Source organism: Myxine glutinosa, chromosome 1 (assembly GCF_964187855.1).
Source record: "Myxine glutinosa chromosome 1, kmMyxGlut1.1, whole genome shotgun sequence".
NCBI lineage: Eukaryota > Metazoa > Chordata > Myxini > Myxiniformes > Myxinidae > Myxine > Myxine glutinosa.
In genome coordinates, this window is record NC_136261.1 from 123,180,933 (window position 1) to 123,205,046 (window position 24,114).

General features: G+C 44.2%; 2 protein-coding genes across 2 annotated transcripts in view; both read left to right on the plus strand.

The window, feature by feature from the left end:
* Positions 1-2,890, plus strand: part of LOC144894026 (uncharacterized) — a 117,274-nt gene extending 114,384 nt beyond the window's left edge. Inside the window, exons 7-8 of the mRNA XM_078785585.1 lie at positions 2,254-2,313; positions 2,691-2,890. Of these exons, the coding sequence (XP_078641711.1) occupies positions 2,254-2,313; positions 2,691-2,890 (260 nt within the window). The remainder of the gene's footprint in view (positions 1-2,253; positions 2,314-2,690) is intronic.
* A 2,043-nt stretch (positions 2,891-4,933) lies between these two features.
* Positions 4,934-24,114, plus strand: part of LOC137427991 (UPF0606 protein KIAA1549-like) — a 75,196-nt gene continuing 56,015 nt past the window's right edge. The window contains exons 1-4 of the mRNA XM_078785626.1: positions 4,934-4,997; positions 5,063-5,161; positions 5,257-5,309; positions 5,845-6,016. Of these exons, the coding sequence (XP_078641752.1) occupies positions 4,934-4,997; positions 5,063-5,161; positions 5,257-5,309; positions 5,845-6,016 (388 nt within the window). The remainder of the gene's footprint in view (positions 4,998-5,062; positions 5,162-5,256; positions 5,310-5,844; positions 6,017-24,114) is intronic.

Sequence of the window (24,114 nt, forward strand, 5' to 3'; positions counted from 1 at the left end):
AGACCCAAAAGACATCGAAGACCCTTAAGACCCAAAAGCCTCTGAAGACACCAAAGACCCAAAAGACCCTGAAGGCCCAAAACACCCCCAAAGACCCAAAATACCCTTAAAGGCCCAGAGGATCCAAAAGACCCTGAAGACCCAAATGGCCCTGAAGACCCAAGAGACACCGAAATGGTCAAAGATGCCTACCCCTCTGAAACGATGTGAAGTGAGGCGCGCGGAGCGTGCCGAGTCATGCTAGTTTATCTAATTGATGATGACACCACCCTCTGCCGTGACATCCCTCATCCTTCAGACAGGTAGTCTCTTCCCTTTCTTCACACCTTGATAAAATCACCAGCTGGGCAAACACTTGGAATGTGTCTTTCAATCCTGAAAAATCTCACTCTCCCTGCTAAAGGACTATTTGGCAACCAGCATTCTATTTACGAACTAAAATGCAGTCATTGAAGTACTGACTCACACTGGTGTTTTCTCAATGGAGTTGCTGATTCACACCAGTGCAATACCACCCCAGAGGGTGTGAACCTATACTGTCCCATGCCCGTGGTTACATTCCTGCACTAAATTTCATTATATATATTTTTTGTCGGCTCAAAGTTGAACTCATCTAAGACATCTACAATATGAAGCGCTGTGTCAAATTTGATGATTTTAGCTGCCATATTTGCCTATTTATTCTGCCAACAAAAATAAACACCCACGTATAGAATGATCGCAATATTCACATGCCTGGCCTATGGCCTCAGCGTGAGTAATGAGAAATAAATTTTCAATTGGCATAAAATATTGTTTTGTGCATGGGGTTCATGTAACCTGGACACAAACTTGTGGCCATTATGCCCATAGAGCATAATTTGGTGACCATGCCCACGAAGGCAACAACCACATTCCAAATCATGGAGCTGGTTCGGGCCCCGATTCTGAGTGGTTGGAATAGACAGGCCATTTTTTTCCTCTCTGCAAGATCGAGGTTCATGGAAAAGCAAGGAAATAGAAGGAATGAGCGGGGCAACTCCTTGATACAATAAGCAAGGGAATGAATGAGCAGAAAATGAGAGAGAGAGAGAGAGAGAGAGAGAGAGAGAGAGAGAGAGAGAGAGAGAGAGAGAGTGTGAGTGTGTGTGTGTGTGTGAGTGTGTGTGTGTGTGTGTGTGTGTGTGTGTGTGTGAGTGTGAGAGAGAGAGTGAGTGTGAGAGAGTGAGGGGTTGAGGAAACACTGCAAGAAGAAGTGTGTTGGGCTTTGAATGGGTAATGGGGCTAATAAAGAATGTAGGTCAGGATGGGAGTGATATCTTATGGAAGTGAACCACCTGCTTGAAGCCTTGAAGGGAAGAGTGGCATAACACAAGCTTCTGGAAGGTGGTTCCATATACTGGAGGAACATGGAACAAAAGTGTTGACGTGTTGAGAGATAAAGCCATTGGAGGAGAGGAAGGATTTAATATCAGAAGCGATGATGGATTCCATGACCTTGCTGATGATTGGGAGCAGGCTGATTGGTCTATATCATGGACAAGGATATGTTTTTGCACATTTTTTGTGCAAACCAATTTATTGGTTTTGCAACCAATTTATTTTGATGAAGACAATTGTTTTCTGGATGATGAGGCAATAATAGAATATGATGTGATAAGATCAGTGCAGCACAATATTGCTGAATAATGGTGCTTTGTTTATCGTGCCTGTGCAAAGTTTACCAATTTCGATCTACAATGTCAGCCTCCTTCAGGGAACACTTCCACCCTGTTACCAAAAACCACCAGCATGTTGAAGGGCCTGCAAGAGCTCGCAGATCTTGCAGAAACTTGTGCGCCCGAACAAAGGATGCTCCAGATAGCTCATTGACTATGGTTATCAATATAGTTCACATTTTACTGAGTTCCACCTAGTTCACACTCTTTCATCAACTAATATTACAAATACTATTTTTTTTACAGCAAAACAATTATAATTATGAATCTGATAAATTAGAAGTCCCATAGCAACAATAATTACCATATTATCAATTACAATCAGCAAAACATCACAATAAATAGAGAAATTCTAATTTTTGTAACAATGTTCATTGTTTTAGTTACCAACACATGATCATCCACCATAAATAACAGCCATAATCTAAACCAAATTGTAGGCCAAACAAAGGTCTCATAATTTCGGAAAGCCAACATTAAGTGGCTTCATTTAATATTTTTCAACAGTCACTTTCAATTTTTCAAGTTCTAATGAAAGATGTGTGTACATTTTCAGCCATTGTCCATCCCATGCTGGACACCAGTCTGGACACCCGAAAATACTGGGTGAAAACAGGTAATTATCTTGCCAAAGTGGAACATTCATTTCATCATGATTGCACAGTTTTATGCACAGTTTTATCAATCAATTTGATTAAAGTAACACCAGGCTACTACATTAGTTGCAGGCTACTCCAGTTTCCTGTGCATTAACTCCATCTATAAAGCATCAGACTGTCTCAAAACCATGACCTTTGTAATATATTTTAATCTAGCCTCTTGCTTATCTGTTAGGCATATAGAAAATGAATTAACAATTATGTTTTTGAGTCAATCATACATGTGCAGATATAGCATTTTCATATAAGTTTTCGGCTATCGTTAAAGTCATCGACGATGTATATTTTGCCAACCTTTTGGAAACTTTGACCATCTTCCTTTCACCTCTGGCAGTGATTCTGGCTGTGACTGATGCTGACCTGGGAAACCTTCTGGCATTTACTTCTGCAATAGAACGGGGCCTGGCTAGGCTTTATGACCGTGCTTTGAGTCTGCAGGCAAAATCGCGTCACTCACGTGCAGCACGATCAAGGGACTTCACAGTTCAGGCAGGTTTTGTGCTTGAATCTTGGTTTCCCTTCTTTCAGTTATGACTGCAAGCATACCTTCATTATGTATTGGTGTTCATTTTGCCAGACAATTTGCTGTACAAAACAATAATCAAATCAATATGCTTGACATTTGTCAGTAGAGGATTTCAAGATGACATAGTTCACACATGGCGACAGCTGAATCGGCCATGTTATGTGACGAGCCATCACGTTTCGCATTGCATCGATTGCTTTTGAGAATGGAAAGTTTTAGCTCATTTTTTCCTATCTTATCATTTTCTTTGATAGTTCTAAAGTCTATGATGTAATACTACATTGATGATTGAATGTATGGCTTCAATCTACATTATTGTGTATTTATTCAAGAGCTCCAGTTTCCTTTTTTGATATTTGTTCCTGTAATTATTATTTTATAAAATCTTTATTTTGCGATTGATCAAATATGGTCGACTGGTAGACTTGTGGCCATTTTAGTTGTAAAAAACCCGATATTGACCACATCCTCAACCATTTCTTGGACATGCATTTGCCGATGTTCAAATTGGGCACACAGATAAGGAATGAAGGGTATCCTCCGTAGTGCGAAGTCGTTCCTTGGCACAACTGAGCTCCTCACCACATACAAGGCTTTCATCCGCAGCTCAATGGAGTACTGCCCTCCACTCTGGGCTGGTGCTCCTGCCTCACACCTACCTCGTCTTCACGCTGTTGAAACCAAAGCGTTCAGAATCATTGGAATCTCCCGCGATGACGCTATCTCTGATGGCCTTTCACTTAATCACCGCAGGCAGGTTGGTGGTCTTTCCGTCTTCTACCGACTCCTCTCCGGCCTTGCTCCCCCAGCTCTCTCTGGGCTCTGTCCCCCAAATATTCCTGCAGGTCGCACAAGATCTGCCTGCAACCCTCTTATGGTTAAACTGCCAAAATCAAGACTCTCTGCTCACCTTCACTCCTTCATTCCTCTTTTCTCCCGCCTCTGGAACAAACTCCCTCACTCTCTTCAATCCCACTCCTCCCTCCAGGTCTTTAAAACGGCTGTTCACCACCATCTCTTATCTTCCCCAATCCCAAACCTTGATCTTTTCTACCCCCGCTAATTTCACCCCGAATCCACTTTTTTGAGGTGACTTTTGACTTCTTTCCTGGAAGTCCTTGGTGTCCTTGCTTTTTATACCTACCCTGCCTTCCCCCAGGCCCTCTCCCTCCAAAAACATCTCCCGATGTCCCTGCTCTCAAATGTTGTGTTTGTGTGCTTCCTCCCCTTCTCTCCCCATCTTGTCGACCGCTCCCCTTTTTATATACTTTGTTTGCTTGTTTGTTTGATTTGTTTGTTTGATAAATGTTAGCTCTTTCACGAGCCTCGACTCTGTACACAAGGGTAACATATGTACGTCAATTTTTTTTAGATCAGATTCAAGATGGCGGACTGGTGGCCATTTTGTTACTTAAACGTGTCCCCATCCATTTCTCGGACATGCATGGACTGATTTTTTTTCAATATTGGCACAGAAACAGTACATGACGGTATACATATGCACATAATTTTGTTTCACGACGCAATCAAACATGGCCGACTGGTGGCCATTTTAGTTGTAAAAAAAATCTGATGTTGAACACGTCCTCAACCATTTCTCAGACATGCATTTGCTGATGTTGTTCATACTTGTCACAAAGACAATACATGACTATACATATGCAGAAGATTTTGTTTTGTCATCCGACCAAAGATGGCCGACTGACAGCCTTTAACTCCGTGCAGTAAAATTACTAAAACCACGGCATTGGCTAATGACATTTTATGTATTTTTCTTCTTGTTTTATTTGTATTGAGTGTTGCTACAGGACAGTTCACAACAAGTCGAATCGAAAAACTTTGTCCTATGAACATTACATTAAGGGCAACAAATTGCATGAGGGACTTTAGGTACACAGTTATAGGGCGTAGACCCTCGAGAATACCCCACCTTCAAAATGACGTAATCTGCCTCGGAATGTGAGGCGCGCATGCGCAGAAACCCATAGCAACAATAGTAATTGGGGCAGCGAACGTATACCATGTACGCAATATAAGGATTGTTACCGAAAATGGCTCACAAAGTTTTAGAAGAAAATCCAAAAATACTTGGAAAAGTACCTGACATAAAGGGGTGTCTGCACAATGAAAGATTTTGATAACTTTCTGATCGACTCATCCAAAAAGTGAATATCTTGCAGCCTGGACTGCAAAAACTCCTGACCACGTGGGCCCATGCAAGGCCTGTGGACAGGCTATGAACGGCACGTTCTACCCGACCTCCCCAATCATCCCTGTCAGTTAGAGGACTTTGAACAACCTTGCGCGAGTGCCTCTTGTGAACATGGCAGGCTTGGTGATTTATTTAATGGGTGATTTTTTTTCTTCCAAACAGAGCTTGGACAATCTGCAGTATATGAGGTAGTCTCTGCAGAGATGCCACTTGAGGTGGGGGTGGGGGGCAGGGTGGATGGGGGAAGGAGAGAGAGAGCATACACCAGAGACGGTTTTGACGAGGCACCACCAAGACTTTGAGGAAGAGAATTGATTGAAGAGTTCAGCCTTGAGATTTGCAAGATGGTGTTTTCTAGCTTGGCTCAGGATTAACTGACACCTGTTGTAAGCCTTACAAGATTACTTAAGGTTACCCTCTCTCATTGCACTCAGTTTCTACACCAAGTTGCATTAATTCATGTTTTTTGGACTAAGTTATGAGATCCTTGTAAATTTTTACATTAATTTAATCTGTAGCCTATTTTTGAAAATATACTGATGTTTAGATTAATGATTAAGATATGATAAGTAATATTAAGGATTAAGGTTCACATATATTATTCCTTTCATTTAGCATTGCTTTCACAAGTATATGTCTCCTTCAATTGGGAACTTTGATTATTCTCTTTATTTTGGTTTTCATTGCCTTTCATCTCCATCAAAACATCATAATTGCAGACTCCTTTGACCTCCTCCTTAACCTCCTCAGGTGGTGAATGTGAGCCGTGAACCTGGGAAGGAGGAGCCAGTCTCTGTGGTACACTATGCTCAGCATGGAAATATCAGTGTCCTCGCTAGCTCTGCGGCTACACTGCTGAGCAACTTGGACCTGCAGACAGCAGCCATCATTCTTGGCTACCGTGTGCAGACTCTAGCCACTGGTAAGTTATACTCTATCAAGGTGAAGTGATATTCTGGTGTGGACCCTTTTTCAAAGTAAGAAGGAGAACCGAGGATTAAGTGTGTGTGTGTTTGTGTGTGTATGTTTCAAATCCACAAAACTGGGCCTATTGTAAAGGGAATTTGTTTCCAATAGTGTGTGGAATATTTTGGGAGTTTCCTAGGAATGTCTTTTGACAGCATAATGGCAGGGACCCACGCAGACAGTTGATTAAAGTTTGCACATGCTGATAGCCTCATCATTGTTAATGCCAGCAAAATCATTGAGGACACTGAGCAGACCCTTTCCAAGGATATTCATGCAAAACCCACTATTACCACAAACAAAAACAGATCCTTGCAACTACAGACAAATCAGCTTGCTCCCAATAAAATCAGCAAGGTCATGGAATCTATCATCGCTTCTGACATCAAATCCTTCCTCTTCTCCAATGGCTTGATCTCGGATCATCAATTTGGATTCAGACCAGGCAACTCTACTCTGGACATGCTGCTTCTGCTGTCTCAACAATGGATGTAGGTCCTTAATGCCAAACAGGAAATCAGAGCTGTCTCCCTTGACATATCACGTGCCTTCGATATGGTCTGGCACCCTGCTCTGCTCTCCAAACTCTCCTCCTATCGTATCCATGGAAATCTCCACGCATGGCTTGCGGACTTCCTCTCTGGTCGTAGTCAACGTGTGGCCCTGAATGGATTTCTCTCATCTCCCCTTCCTGTTCAGGCTGGAGTTCCCCAAGGCAGTGCTCTGGGCCCTGTGCTTTTTCTGGTCTTCATCGATGATCTCTCCGACTCTCTGGAAAATCCTCTCTATCTCTTTGCTGATGAATCCACTCTCTGCTGCTCCATACCTCATCCCTCAGATCGGCAGTTTGCAGCCTCCTCACTCTCTGCAGACCTGGACAAAATGACAGACTGGTCAAACAAGTGGAACATGTCTTTCAATCCTGACAAATCTCACACTCTCACTATGTCTCTCTGAAAAGATCATCTGGAAAACCCTCCCATCTACTTTCTGAACAATCCTCTCCAAGAGATTCTGTCGCTCAAGCTTTTGGGTCTCACAATCTGCCATGATCTTTCCTAGGAAAACCACATTTCCAAGCTGGCCTCCAAAGCCAGTTGCCGACTGAGCATCATCCGTCATGCAAAGTCCTTCTTTGGCACACCGGAGCTCCTCACCACACACAGGGCTTTCATCCGCAGCTCAATGGAATACTGTTCTCCCCTCTGGGATGGTGCTCCTTCCTCACACCTAGCTCGGCTTCATGCTGTTGAAACCAAAGCTTTCAGAATCATTGGAATCTCCTGCAATGAAGCTAACTCAGAGGGCCTTTCATTCACTCACCGCAGGCAGGTTGGTGGTCTTTCTGTATTCTACCGACACCTCTCCGGCCTAGCTCCCCCAGCTCTGCCTGGCCTCTGTCCCCCATATATTCCTACAGGTCGCACAAGATCTGCCTGCAACCCTCTTATGGTTAAACTGCCAAAATCAAGAGTCTCTATTCACCTTCACTCTTTCATTCCTCTTCTCACCCGCCTCTGGAACAAACTCCCCCACTCTCTTCAATCCAACTCCTCCATGCAGGTCTTTAAAACAGCTGTTCACCACCATATCTTTTATTCCCCCATCCAAAACCTTGATCTTTTCTACCCCCGTTAATTCACCCCAGATCCACTTTTTTGAAATTCCGATTTCTTTCCTGGAAGTTCTAGCAGTGTCCATGTGTTTTATACCTCTCCCACCCCCCCGCCCACTTTCCCGTGCCTCCTCCCCCATGCCCTCTCCCTCCCACAGATCTCCCGATGTCCCTGCTCTCAAATGTTGTACTTGTGTGCTTCTCTCTCTCTCTCTCTCCCCATATTGTCTCTCGCTCCCTTTATCTTATGTTTTATGTGTCAGTTTGGCTTTTTGTGATTAATGTTAGCTCTTACACGAGCCTCGATCTTGTATACAAAAAGAAACAACTCTTTCCTTTCATCAACATGTGAAGAACATAGCAAGCCAGCGTCCACCTGCTTCATATGTTCTGCAGTCATGACTGGTGAGCTAACTTCCTCACACTGCGAACCTCAGGCTGATCTTTCAGGATGTCGGGGAAAAGTGGGTTGAAAAATAAAGGCTTGTGTGCATACATGTTAGTGCCATACGAGTCACACTCCAGCAGAGTTCTGTGTATATGCTTGGAGTGGAAGTGCACACATCAGGGAAGTAGACGGACTCTCCGATTACAGCTCTCCGATTTGTCAGTGGCTATCTCTGATCTACATCAGCTCATCATCTTTCTACTCTTGCTGGTATTGCACCAGGTAAGGTCATATGTGTTGCTGCAACCAGACAGGCTGCAATGAAAAATGCTACACAACCCCATCACCTACTCCAGACAAAAAACTCTGAGGAAATATTCTGCCATTGATTGAAAAGCTGGAAACCCTTTACCAGAGTAGCACAGTGTTTACCCAGACCAACAATGGGCAAGGAAAACAACGTCTTCTCAATGAGTGGTGACAGACCGAGCCCACTGGAAGATTACAATACCTTGCACCTGTCTCATCAATATCCAGCTGCTGGCAAGATGCCGTGGAAGAAATGGTGCTGTCTCAACTGCTTCATAACATGGATTGGTTGCTTTAACATTTGCATGTACACCTGGGGTCTTCCAGACTCACTCAGATTTGACTCTGGATAAATCCAGAATACAGAGCATCAGACCTGGTGGAGGAGTTCTCTCCATCAGCTATGACCACCCAGGGTAAGGACTGGTGGAGAACAGCACAGATCATTGTTAAATGCTCATAGAAGCCACACAAAAGAAGAAGTGACAAAGACACAAAGGACTAGAAGGAAAGGCTCCCATTTGCACGTGTCTTAAATGTTGTCTGCTCTGTTTACTGCTAACACATTTCACCATGGGCAGAGAATGAATGGAAGAATCAAAGGCTTAAGGGATTTATATACTTCTTTGGGGAAATTAGTGCAACCAGAACAACTGTAAACCAAAATGAGGAAAGGCAAACATTTTTAAAAGGGAAATAATCAGCCTCGGTGGCGTAATGGTTAGAGCATTCTCTCCGAGTTGTTGTATAGACCCGGACAGTTCTCTCGAAAAAGCCCGCGGAACGTAGACAGCCGATTGATCTCACTCCCAGCAGTGACCCATAGATCCCTCCACATCAAAGATGGTGTACCTCCGCCTTCACAAAGTCAGAGAGACTTTGACTTTTAAACTCCTATTATTATAAAAGTATAAAACAAGAGTACCACCAAAAGCAAATCTTCCAGGAAAATCTGTAAAATCATAGAAATCCCGAAAGGAAAAACAATCGGTGCACTGCAAACCAAACAGCAGAAAAGGCGAAAATACCAAAAAAGCGAGGAGAAAATCGAGGCATAATTTCTAAACTAGGCATAATTTTTATATGTACAAATTTACAATCGCATTTGTAACCATGAGGGAAGACGGAAGAAAGAAAGGGTAGGTCAAGAAAGGGGGGGGGGGGGGAGGGCCGGCAAGGAGGAGCATGGAACAGTGTATAAGAACAACCGCCCTGTATTACAAAAAAATTAACAATTTGTTATCTTGGACCTCACAAATCCCTCCAACACACCAGGTCGCAACAAATTTTGCAAGGTCATTTGCAGTTTGGGCACAGCCAAATTCAAGCTTGAGCCTTGCTGACACCAACGAACTAAAAAACACCATAATACTGCATTCCTGCATGGGTTTGCCACCCAGCTTCGCCTTCCACGACAGGTATACGGCCAGTTTAGCGGTAGCGGTTAGGAACCCGAATACAATAGATGTGGTTACCTTTTTGGGAGGAAAGCCAAAGATGTAAGCCTTCAAAGAAAAGGTAACCCGCAATCTATGGGAAATAAAATTTAACCAATAAAACAAAGGAGAAAGTCTTTCACAATTAATGAAAGCATGAAACAAATCTTCCCTCACCGGACAAAAGGGGCAACAGCCGGAAATGGGGGAAAAAAAAAAGAATGACAGCATTGGAAGGAACAATCCAGTGGACCAAACGCCACTGAAGGTCACCTGTTCTTTTAGAAATAAGTCCAGCATACATTGTATCCCATAAAGGCTCAGAGGGGGGACCGGGAGGCAAGAGTCCTTTCCACCGGGTAACCGCAGCTAGAGGTGGGTCCCCAAGAAGAAGTTTCACACAAGACCTATAAATACTCTTGCTGCTCATAGCATGGAAGGGGGGGGGGGGGGCTGCGCTCATGGGGGGCAGATCGTTTGGGGCAAAAGCCACAACTAATTTTGGAACTGTGGGCTCAACCTCTGCGTCCTGGGTCCAATGTAGGCCTAGCTGGTGGCCTCTTCGGATCACCGCTCTTAGTATGTTCCTGATTTGCCTCCTGGACCGAACACCTGTTAGGTCCACCAGCTCGTTCGCAGGCTTCCATCCCTGTCCAGTCATGCCAGAGATGACACACTTTCAGGATGTTGGCCACTATAAAATGCTGGCAGAAGTCACGACTCCTCGGGATATCGGGGAAAAGTGGGTTGAAAAATAAAGGCTCGTGTGCATACATGTTAGTGCCATACGAGTCTGTTTGGCGACTTATCGAAACGCCCTGCCAGGCATTCAAGAGGCTCTGATAAAAGACTGGAAGCAGAGATGTATCGACGTGTTGAAGGTTGGTCAGGAAAAGTTCCTGTCCGTATCCGAGCCTCCCAGCTCGTTGAAGAATGGAGCAGGCCAAGGGCTTTCCTGGTAGGTGTTCTGCATAAAGCAAGCGTTGGATGGAGTGGAGCCGGAAGGCCAACAGGCGGAATTTCACGTCGACTAGGCCATGACCACCCTCGGCCGAGGGACAACATATGGCGCTGGGTCGAAGCCAGTGGTAGCCTCCCCCCCAAAAATCCACCAGTTTCCTCTGGATAGCTTGGAGCAAAACCTCCGGTGGTTGCAGGCAGATGAACCGGTGCCACAACAGGGTAGTGACGAGGTTGTTGACAACTAGCACGCCCCCCTTATAGGAAAGGTGGGGTAGAGCTCTTTTCCATCGGCTCAAACGCCCATCTACCTGGTGAATGATCCTGTCCTAATTGTTCTGGGCATACTGAGGAGGACCGAGGAAGACGCCCAAATACTTGATGCCATCGTTTGCCCACACTAGCTCTGCAGGAAGGGGGTGGTGGTGGTAATAACAGTGGCACAGGTAAGTCATTTTTTGGAAAGGGGAACCACAGAGCCTTGCTTTTCCCCCAATTACACCTTAATGATGAGGCAAGGTTGAAGTCTGACAAACACTTTGCCATGGCGTCACTGTCGCATTTTCTTTTTATGATGACACATAGGTCGTCGGCATAAGCAGACAGGGTCAAAGGTGGGTGTCCTGGAGAAGGACAAGTCCAGGGATATCCTTTCTGAGGGCGATTAAGAGAGGCTCCAAGGCGAGGGCAAATAATAGACCTGAAAGTGGACAACCTTGCCTTACCCCTCTCTGAACCTTTATGGGTGGGCAAAATTCGCTGTTAACTTTGATCAAGCTGGAGATGTTTGCATATAACAAAGCTACGTAGGCTCTAAAATTAGCACCGAGCCCGCAAGCTTGTAACACATGACACAAAAACTCATGATCAATGCTATCAAAGGCCTTTGCAAGGTCAAGAAACACCAATCCAAAAGCCTCTTTGACACATTTACCAGTTAACAAATCTCTGATTAGGAATATGTTGTCGTAGATGGATCTGCCAGGGATGCCGCAACTTTGATCAGGTGACACCAGGTCCCCAATAACTGTCTTCAACCAGTTCGCAAGGACCTTGGAAAACAGTTTGTAATCCGTGCACAACAAAGAGATCGGACGCCAGTTTGACAGGTGTCGGAGATCGCCAGTCTTGGGTAGCAGGCAGAGTACTGCTCTTCTAAAACTGAGCGGTAATTCTCTGGATAAAAGAGACGCATCCAGAACATTGAGCAGCTCTGGGCCCAAAATGTCCCAGAATGCCGAAAGAAATTCGGTGGGTAGGCCATCGATGCCAGGGGCCTTTTCCGACTCCATCTCAGCAAGTGCACCGGTTAGCTCTGGAAGGGTAATTGGAGCATCCAGTTCCAGACGTTGGGCCTCAGCCACAGAAGGAAGATGAGAGGTCAAAACATTCATCATTTCATGAGAAACTGTTTTGGCCTTGAAAAGATCAGAAAAGAAATCGATTACATTTAATCTTATATCACTTGGATTTGTTAGGATGTTCCCCCCTGGGTCCAAAACCGAAGATATAAGTCGTGCTGGTTTCTCTACAGTTTCTAGGTGAAAGAAAGACTTAGTTGGGGTATCTGAAACCTTTATATTCTGTATTGTTAGCCTGACCAGTGTGCCCGCTGCTTTTTCATGGATCAAATCCCTTAATTGGGCCTTCTTCTCGAGTAGCAACCGATAGTTCACTGCGTTGCTCTCATTGGCCAACTTGCCCTCTAACCTTAAGATATCTGCTTCCAAGCAAGCCATCGTGATATGTTTTACATTGGTACAGTGTGAATTAAATTGTTGACAAAATACTCGAATTTGGGCCTTTAGGTTGTCCCACCAAAGACTAATTGAGGAGAAAGAAGACTTTTTAGTGCTCATTTCAGCCCAGAAATCATGAAAGGAGTCTGTAAATAAACTATCTTCTAAAAGTTTAACGTTAAACTTCCAGTAACTATTTCTGCATGTGGGTCGAGGAAAAGAAAGATCTAAGGTTACCATATGGTGGTCTGAAAACAATGACGGAAAACAACCTGAAGAAACCACGACGTTCCTAAAGGGTACATTAATGTACCAGCGGTCGAGTCTTGCCGAAGACACCCTACCTTTGGCACATCGACACTAGGTATACTGGGCTACGTTGGGGTGATGCAATCGCCAAACATCCAGTAGACCGGCCGTCTTAAAGAAATGGGATAGGTCCGCATGGACTCTGGTTGGGGTTCTGCAGAATTTCTGTCCTTCGAAGGGTCAAAGGTGCAATTAAAGTCACCACCAATGCACACACATTGGTCGAGATCAACTGATTTCAGGTGGTTTACCATGGAGGTGAAGAAGGCCTTTCGGTCCCTGCTCTCACTAGGTGCGTACACATTGAAAATGGTGCAGCGGAAGTTTTGATGTACAAGCTGAAGGGAAATAAGCCGGCCTTTTATGACTTCCTGAAAATAGCAAGACTCAAAAGCTAGACCTGGCTTTAGAAAAAACCCAACCCCAGCAGATGAGGCTGACAGATTGCTAAAATAGCATTGTCCTTTAAAAGTTTGGCACCAGTCATGTTCCACGTTAGGTGTGATGTGGGTCTCTTGCAGTAAAAGAACATTTGCCTTTTTACGATCAAACAAGTTTTTAACTTGGGCCTGACGGAGGTGACTTGCACCCCCACCATTCATATTTAAGGTCGCAAAGGAAATGTTTTTTATTCCGTGTTAATGAAATCGCCCTGTGCTTGGGAACACTCCGTACCTGCTCGGGTAACAAACTTTCTTAACCTGTGGAATTGAGATTTCGTCAGGTCAAAATCCTCATGCGCTTTGATTATTGACTTTGCAGTGCAAATGAATGCTGCCAAGTCAGGGAAATAGTCTTTAATTACAATGTTGCGGTGACGATACGTTTCGTTAAGGAAGGTAAAAATGAGTTGAGGGGGTACCTGTGAGTGACCTGTCATCGCTTGTGACAGCTCGGTTGCCTCAATGTCATCCTCGGACTCAGACACGTCAGATAACATGTCGTCAGGTTCTGGGGTATTACCCGCTGCCCCCGCGGTCTTGTCCGGAGGCACCTTCACAAGTTTCCCAAGGTGTTCCTGTGAGCACTCGTTAACACTTTGGTGGATATTTGTATCTGGGGTTGGAGCTTGGGTTTGAGATCCCAGCAAACTCAGATTTACCGGCCCCGTTTGTACAGTGGGAACGTTTATTGAATCCATAGTCTGCTCGGTATTTAAAGGGGGGACAAGCGGAAAAACATTTCCCAGCTCGGAAATGGTAATACTTTCACTGGAGGTTTCGCACTCGGAAACTTCCAGGTGAGAGGTACAAATTGTATTTTTCGGCTCATTTACATAATGAGACTCGCTGGTGTCATTGACAACGGTATTCATGTACTCATTTAGTGAGGGAATGTCAGAGGGACACTCGGACACATGTGCACCGGGAATGGTGCCGCCCATGACCGCCTTCTTTGCAGCACCAGCGAAATTGCTTAGCACTGGTGCTCTTCGCTTTTTAGAACACACTATGGATTCTTCGTTCATGGGTTCGGGAAAGGGGGCAATGCTAGTTGTGTCAGTCACATCGGTGGGTGTCATCACATTGGAATCGGAGAGCACCGGTGTGTCAGACAACTCAGTCGGGGTGTCAGAAGGTACAGTTGGGGTGTCAGAAGGTATGGTCGGGGTGTCAGAAGGTACGATCAGGGGGTCAGAAGGTACGGTCTGGGGGTCAAAGGGTACGGTCGGGGTGCCAGAAGGTGCGGTCAGGGTGTCAGAGGGTACGGTCCGGGTGACGGAAGTTACGGTAGGGGTGACAGGAGATACGGTCCAGGTGACGGAAGGTACGGTAGGGGTAACAGGAGATACAGTCCGGGTGTCAGCGAGCACGGTCGGGGTGTCAGAAGGCGCGGTGGAGAGATTGGCCTTTTTACAATCCCTTTCCTTATGTCCCGGTTCACCACACTTCGGACAAGAGGCCTTCGGACAGAACCTTTTAACGTGTCCGAATTCTCAACAATTAAAGCATGTTAAGGAGGCTGAGGAAGCATACATGTGGTATTCCCGATCATCCAACGATACTTTAAAGGATATGTTTAAACCTGTATCGGCTCCGCGATCCGGGAGAATCATGTACACTTGCCTCCTAAAGCTCATTACGTGTTTGACACGATCGCTGCGACACCCGAGCGGAATCATTGAGATTCGGGAGACAATTTTACCATAACGAGACAGAACGGATAGGAGTTTCTCGCCTGGCATGAACGGTGGTACGTTGGATATTGTTATCTTGGTCGCCGGCGTATCCATAGGGGATACCGTAATATAATGACCCCCTTTTATGGTTAGACCGGTACTAACGACGTCATGAACGAGCTTTTCTTCTGACACGAAGACAACAAATTTCTGGTTCATTCGTGATGCCGCTCGAACATTACCATCTCCTATGATGGATCCCACGGCAAGGATATGTCCTCAGGAGGAGCTCCTTCAGGCGGAACACATGCGAATGCATGCTTACGCGTTAAATTTTTGAACGCCTCGTAACGAGAGCTTATATTCGCCATACCAGCTAAATTCCCCCCCCTCCCCCTTGTCCGAACCGGACAAGAAGGTATCAAACCTAAATAATCGAACTAAAGTAAATAATAAACATGCATTATAAGCACAAAAATGGCTTACAAAGCGCCGTCAAAGCCAGTAGGCCGCACCCAAAATGGGCCCGCTCTCAATCCTCTCTCTCTCGAAGACAAGGGTGCAGAACGGATGACAACACAATGCCGAAGCACACAGGATGGAAAAGGGGAGGGAGGGGGGGGCAGGGGAGGGCAGGAGAGGGGGAAAAACTCACAACGGACTCACCAAAACACAGAGCAGTTGCTCACAGCCGCCATGACGCCACGCCCAACACAAACGGCCTGCAGGGGGCGAGAGAGAGAGAGAGAGAGAGAGAGAGAGAGAGAGAGAGAGAAAGAGAAAGAGAAAGAGAAAGAGAAAGAGAGAGGAAGAGAGAGAGAGAGAGAGAGGAAGAGAAAGAGAAGATGAGAGAGAGAGGACAGAGAGAGAGAGAGAGTAGGAGACAGAGGAGACAGAGGAGACAGAGGAGACAGAGGAGACAGAGGAGACAGAGGAGACAGAGGAGACAGAGGAGACAGAGGCAAAAGGGAAAATTGGGTGGGGGGGGGGGGGTACAAAGACCACGAAGCGGCATCCCCAATAGTTGCGCTCTGACTCTGGAAGGTCGGTGGTTCAAACCTCAGCCAAGTTATACCAAAGACTCCAAAACTGGTATGCGCTGCTTCTTTGCTCGATGCTCAGCATTTGAAAAGAATATAGCATCGGCAAACATCCATAAGTTGGTAATAATAGTGCAGGCTTTGATGGGTCAAACAGTGTCCTCCTGGGTCTACGTTCCTTGTTGGGGAACTCGTATTATATAACCTTGTACATCTCAAGCTGGTGATACATTAGCAAGGAGAGAAAATGAATGTTACATGGCTTTCAGGAATTGTTCATCAAAATGTTGAAATAATGGGGAAACAATTTACAGGAAAGATAGATTGAGCAAATTGGTTTTTGGAGAGGTGTAAATGTGGATCACTATTTTGGTGAGAGATAATATGGTATCATTGGAAAATAATGACTTTATATGTAAGTACGCTGTGTAAAATAATTGGAGAATATAAAATAGCATGGTAATTATACGGTGTTATTTTAGGCCTGTTGAACAAATTAAGGAGTGTCATCAGAAGTTACAAGACAGGAAGAAATGGCTGATTGCTGTTCAGCCATTCTCGGCTGAATTTTCGGTTTGATCGATGTTCACAGTGAAGGGAAAGTTTATAAATATCGAATGCAAGTGATTCAAGACTGTTAACATGTAATTTATTCAAGTTGCAAAAAGAAGGAATATATCTAAGTAGGGCAGTGAATAAGAATATATTTAGAGTGCTGATCAATGCCGGCAGGTTAAGGTTTTGGAGTAAAAACAACAGTTAGGACACCGTTTACAGGGACAGCATAGCATAGCTCTTCTAAAAGGTTTAATGCTTTTGGATATAATAATATTGATATTTGTGGAATGGCTGCAGGGTTAGAACAGCAACTCGGTAGCTTTCAGGCCTTTGGGTGATGGTTAGAAAAGTTAGAAATCATTAATTGCGACAAAATTGGACAAAGTTTTGCAATGAGTATTTGAAAGTGCAGATGATGCAAATTTAATTTGTCAAAGTGAACAATAATATCGAAAATATTTCTGTACCAAAGCAATTTCGAAGGATACCATCTTTCATAATTGTCAATAACAAAGAGCAATTCCTAAACAAAATTATTTTCTATAACAATAAAAGTTTATATAACAAAAAATTGCTTTGATAAAGTTATATTTTCAATAATAATGTTTGACAAGTCAGGAGACGACGATGGTTCACGAGCGAGCGGTATTCAATGACAAAGGACGGACTATAACCGAAACAGGCCCGGACTGGGGGGTCGGGGGCCCACGTGGCAGGTGTCGGCCCCCGACATGCGGTGTACATGCCTATTTAGAAAGGGCCCCAATGCGCTGCGTGCGCAGGCCTTTAAGAGCCAGCTGTACGTAATTGTGTGTGGTGCTGGCCTGGAAATGTCAAAACGCAGGTTACTGACCTTGAAATGAGATAGAAAATAATGTATAATCAGTTTTGAGGTTAGTTAGCTACACAATACCGAAAATTCGGTTCGATTCCGACAACTTTGAAAATTTGACCTTTGTGACCTTCAAAGGTCGAAGATTCTGAAATTTGTTGGAAAACTTGTATTTCATGATGTATGTGATAATATAAGATCATGTACGACATTTCACCCTATCAGGAAGCGAACAATGTAATAAAACCATCAAAAATCTACTTTTCTAAATTTTGTGACCTTGTGACCTTGACCTTGGGGCGAAAATGAAAAATTGAGCTCCGTGGGACTAGACACATGACATTGGCCGAACCAAATACCGAAACCCCTGTCAGATTCCACCAACTCCCTCTGAGAAGATGTAGCTTGAACTCGATTACCCCCTAAAAAGACATCTTTTTCGGGCGTGGCTCCGCCCACAATGGGCGCAATACACCAAGTCTAGGCAGGACACAACTAGATCATGATATCAACCTCCCACCCAAGTTTCATCAATATCGGATGATATCATCGGGTAGTTATGCTGCGGACAGACAGACAGACAGACAGACACACACACACACCCATGACGAATATAGTGGTCACTCTGTTTGATAACTCGTGAACCAAAAAGTAAATTGTGTGTCACACTTCCTTTAATGAGCCTGCCTTTCTTGTGGGGAACTTTCCATTCATTTTGGATAGGACAAGAATTTATTACATTGAAATTTAATGGCTATGGTTTAGAAAGAACCACATTCAAATGTGCTGTTGTAGGGATAAAATAAAATAAAAACAAGCTAAATTGTGTAAAGTATGACTATGGATTCATAATGTAATATTGCACATATGGTCGGATAAACAACCCTACGTGCATCACCTGGACAGATTTCCATTATGAGGGAAATTCAAATTGAAGAAGAAAAGTTATAGAAAAAATACTCAAAACATAAAACAATTGTCAATAAATAAATAAAAATCTGACAATTATGAGATTTAATCATTTGAAATTAATGTTACTCTTTACTTGACATTCTTGTATGAAAAAAATATCATCATATTAAAATATGCCATTCTGTGTGTCTCTCTCTCTCTCTCTCTCTCTCTCTCTCTCTCTCTCTCTCTCTCTCTCTCTCTCTCTCTCTCTCTCTCTGTCTCTCTCTCTGTCTCTCTGTCTCTCTGTCTCTCTGTCTCTCTGTCTCTCTGTCTCTCTGTCTCTCTCTCTGACCACGATGTAGTCGGTCATAACTTAACTTATCTCAACAAAACTTGCCAGGGGGACTAAGGGTCACACGACAGAGGTTGTAGCAATTTCATTTGTCCCCCTCCCCAAAGGGTTTTCCACCTTGAACAAACACCTTGTTAAGGTGTGTATATATAGCTTATTGTGGCATTTTCCAAGGCCGCTTCCAATAACAACATTAATAATAACAATAATGATAATGGCATAATAATAATAATATTAATGATAATATTAACACAATGCCGTCCATATGTCACCTGAGGAAGAAGCAGGACATGAAGTATTTCATCTTCGGTGGACATTTTTTCTGTTCAAAATGGTGTTAACAATAACGGTAATAGCATAATAATATCACTGTTATTACAAAATAATATAATTAATAATAATAATATCAACAATAATAATAGTCTGCAGGTGTATCGTCAGGATTTCCCAAGGGGGATGCGAATCCAGAAGACTGAACAGTATTGTTCCAGCAATACAATGGGCCCAGGGGTCCTGCAGTACCCCAACCCTCTGGTAATTTTTCCTTGATATTGAACATAATTGTAAATGAAATCACAGCTAGTTTCAAAATAACAAAATGTTATTAAGGTAACATATTAAATTTAGTTCCCAAAAGGCTTTCATCCCGATTATTCTGATCCTCCACCCTTTTGCTCGACCCTGGTAGGAGATGGATTCCTCGGCCTGCTGGTTGGTTTCCAGCACAGGTGCCTCGCCATCACCACTGCGATGCTCCCTGGTTTCTGGAGCATCCCGGTTTTCCTGGATGCTTTAGAGAAATAATGTTCTATCACAAATTTCCACCCTTGGTTGTTGTTGTTGTTGTTGTTGTTGTTGTTGTTGTTGTTGAATTGTCAGTGCTGAGTGGCATTAATCTTTACAGTTAGAAATCAACGAAAATTACACTACGATTATTGCAGATGTTTTACTTTAACATCTGAAAACACTGTGGGTTAACAGTCTAAAAGGTGCAGTACCGGAAATCTCACAACACTGAATTCATAAAGCGCTTTTGTCTTTCATTATAATTTTCATTACACTGATTCAATGGTCGACATCTACTCTGATTTAAACTGTCCGGATTTGCGAGCAGCTAAATTACTGTGATCATGACCTACTTCATGTATACAGTATTAGGGAGAGCTGTCGCTTTCCCCACCCCGGCGCAAGGGAGAAAACACAATATTCAAGCTACAATTTCACACATATCCAGGTTATACTTGAGCGGAATGCTTCATAGACCTTATTAAGAGTCATATCTACCAGAAAACTGGACAGGATCAAATAAATAGAGATGAGCCTGACATGAAAAGGTTGAGACTGATGACGATCACTGTGCAATGCAAATCTAGTGTCACCTGATCAATGCCACATTGTGCTAATTGATCTGCTACTACAAGTAATCATCGCCCTGGGTGAATTAACGTAGGCGTAATGGCTTTTTATAAATTTGTCCAGTGGAGTGATTATTTGCAGTCACCATATCGGGTTAAAACGGGGGGCCCATGAGCATTAGTTTAGGGGGATGGCATTGTTAGGCTCATGGAGGGGCCAGCAATGGTTGCTTCTAAAAGCAAACACCTGCCCTGCCGGGGAAAATGGCCTCTAAAGGTGGTTCTTCTTTCTAAATGTTATATCGGTTTAAAACACTGTGATATGGTATACTTCTGCTTGCATGAATGTGATTAAAGTGTGTAATCATGAATGGCCTTATCTTCTGTTACACAATGGAAAGTGTGACGAAGGATTTCATATTAAAAAAAAAAAAAAAAAAGCACAAGGGGGGTCCGTTCGCACCCCACCAACCCCTCTAGCTAGGTCTAAAGCATCGTTTTCACATATCGTAATGTGAGAAAATGTGTATAATTAAGGTAAAAAAAAAAGAAAAAAAAAGTGTATGTTAAAATGTAAAAATGTGAGAAAATGTGTATAATTAAGGTAAAAGGACTGAAAATACTCAACGCCCCCCGCTAACCCCACCTCTCCCGTAGGGAGAGTGCGTTTGTAGTACTATATAGCAGGAGAAAGTAAAGCCAGTGATATTATGAGTAATTTCCTTGTTTGCAAAAAAAATTGTATAATTTACTTATATAATCAGAGAGTACACTAATTCTCTCTATGTAGGGATGGCGTGGAAAAAAATGTCGCTCCCATCTGCTACATGCAAAACTAAAGTTGGATTATCTTCTTTAAAACCTCGCTTAGGCTACATATGAGAGCCTACCTGGTCTGTTCAGCTGATTGTCGAGGTAGGGATCACTTTTCAGTTCTCCAGACCATTATAATTTGTTTCGTGTAACGTGATTGGCTGAAAAGCGCATGCCACCGTCAATTTTTAACCAACTTAAGTAATCTTATGAGGATAAAGATTACAGTTTAGATTGTCTGCATACATTTTAAAGGATGAGAGATCTCGCGAGAGATCTCGCGAGATCTTGGAGACGGCGGCAGGGATTTTCGAAGCTCCACACGGTCTCCACGTTTTTCGAAGTTAAGTCTGTTCACAATTGTATTTTGTCGAAACTGTATTTATCTTTCGGTGTGTGAAGTTATTGTGTGCAACTTTGGTTGTTTCTCGGTGTTTATCTTTCATAAATTGATCGTCTGTTTGCCGTGTCGTGTCTTGAGGCCTTGTACAGTGTGCACTGTACAACCTTGAGGCTTTGTTTTTCTCTCAGCGGTCCGTCTTTTGTGATCCAATAACTTTCGTTCTCTGTATTCCCAGTCTTTTCACCCATAGACTACTTCCTTGTGTAAATCTCAACTCTACAAAAAAAAAAAAAAAAAAAAAAAAAAAAAAAAAAAAAAAAAAAAAAAAAAACATTTTCCTTCTCTGTTATCATTCGTTTATTCATTCTTATTCGTTCGTTCGTTCTTCGACCACGTGTTTCTCCCCCATTTCCCCAGATAGTTTTCACTCATTAACCTTCAATGTTTACACTTTCCCCTCAAGTTATGTATTCCGTCATATTTTATAACACCTTTTTCTTCTTCTTCTTTAAAAGGCTGCTTTCGACTTGCTCACCAAATCAATTCATCCCAAAAAAAATATCCATCTCCTATAGTGCCTTTTTTCTACATTCCCTAAACTCTCCTGCACTCCATCCTCCATCCAGCGTCCTTAAACGTATTTTTAACTCGAAGGTCACAAGCAACTCATTTTGCAATAAATGTTCGTTTCCCATAAATCGTACACTTTCAAAAATCCAATCTCACCCCTCCCCTCCAAATCTTCCCCATAACCCCTCCCCTCCAAATCTTCCCCATCACCCCTCCCCTCCAAATCTTCCCCATCACCCATCCCTTTCAAATCTCCCCCCTTGCCCCCTCCCTCCTAAACGACCCCCTCACCCCTCCCCGCCAAGACGCCCCCTCGCCCCTCCCCTCCTAGACTCCTGCCTCACCCCTCCCCTCCAAATCTCCCCCATATCCCATCCCTTTCAAATCCCTCCCCTTGCCCCTTCCCTCCCAAACTTCCCCCTCACCCCTCCCCTTCAAATCTCCCCACCCTCATTGCTTCTCAATTTCCCCCCTCTCACTCCCCCTCCTCAAAGCGTCCTCCCCGCTTCTTCCCCCTTCAAACTCTCACCTCCATCTCCCCCAACCTTCTGCCTCGCTCTTCCCCCTCCTCAAATAACACCTCATTGTGGCTCACCCAATCATCATCAAACCTTTTGTCCGCCCCATCCTTCCCTTTCTCCGAGCTATTCTGAAATCTCTGACACACCTTCAACAGCTCTCCCTACCTCTTCCACCTCTTCCACATCTTACCCTACCCCTCCTCCCCCCTGTTCTGTATCTGATGCTCCCCCTTCCTCTTCATTAACGGTATGGACCTCAAACATCCGGGGCCTTCGTTCAAACTTAACTGATCTCTCCATACAGGTTGCTTCTGTCAAACCAGACGTGATCTGCTTAACAGAAACTTTCCTCCTTTATGATGTCTCTGATTCCATAGTATCTCTCCCGGGCTACTCCCTCCTCCGGTATGATAGACCTGAGCCTCGTCCTGGAGGCGGGGTTGCTATCTTTATCAAAAACTCTCTTCCTCACTCGCCCTGCACTGCACTCTCTCCACCTCACCCCCAGGAATACCTCTGGCTACGGCTTCCCCTTCGCTCCCACCTCTTGTTCATATGTGTGTTGTACCGTCCACCAAACAGTGATGACTCCATCTACATCTCGCTGTCTGATGATATGGACCAACTTCTATCTACTCATCCCAACTCTCTCTTCCTCATATGTGGTGATTTCAACTGTCATCATGCCAGTTGGCTGGGTGTGGGTACCTCTCTCACCAGCCATGGCTCCTCAGCAAAGGACTTCTGCGACTCACTGGGACTGACACAATCTGTCAATTTCCCAACCCGGATCCCAGTCAACGGAACATCTTCTCTTCTGGACTTGGTTATGACTAACTTCCCTGAAAATGTCTGCTGCTCTTCTTCTGCTCCGATCGGATCATCTGATCATGTCCTTGTTAAAGTGGACATCTCTCTGACCATCCTCAGGGAGCCTGCTCAGCGTCGACGAGTCTGGCATTTCACTCAGGCCAACTGGCACGGTCTTCAAGCAGCCATCAATCATCTGGACTGGTCTCCCATTTCTACCACCTCTGACATCAACTCATCCTGGGAATTCTTCCAAAGTAAATTGCTCTCTCTCATGCACAGATTTATCCCATCTCGTCTTCAGTTGTCTTACCCTTCCTCCCGTCCATGGTACACGGAATCTTGTGGTGAGGCTGTTGCCCAGAAACAACTTGCCTTCGTCTCCTGGAAAGCAAATCCAACGGAAGGAAATCTCATTTCCTTTCACAAAGCCCGAAACAAGTGTGTGTCCACCCTCAGGAGAGCCAGGAAACAATATCTCTCCGTTCTCAAGACCGAACTCTCTTATCTGTCTCCCTCTTCCAAATCCTGGTGGCGTCTGGTCAAATCCGTTTCTGGTGTTTGTTCCCCCTCCATCCCCTCCCTTACCTCAAACGGCTACACAGCTGACTCCGCACGTGAAAAAGCTGAATGCCTCAACTCTGTGTTTGCCTCTAAATCTTGTGTCCCAAACCCATCCCTCTCTGTACCCACCATACCCAGTCGTACCCTGCTGCTCCTGGACTCCGTGTCCTTTCCTCCTGACAAGGTGGAAAAGTTTCTGTCAACCCTCGACTCTGATTCTGCAACTGGACCCGACGGCATCAGCCCACGGGTCCTAAAATCCTGCTCTGCTGCTCTATCTCACCCTCTCTCTGTTCTCTTCACCCTCTCTTTTGCTCAAGGTCAACTGCCATCTGCTTGGAAATCAGCCAACATCACCGCTTTGCACAAAAAAGGTGCAAAAACAGATCCTAGCAACTACAGACCAATCAGCCTTCTCCCAATTATCAGCAAAGTCATGGAATCCATCATTGCTTCGGATATGAAATCTTTCCTCTTCTCCAATGGCTTGATCTCTGATCATCAATTTGGTTTCAGACCAGGTCACT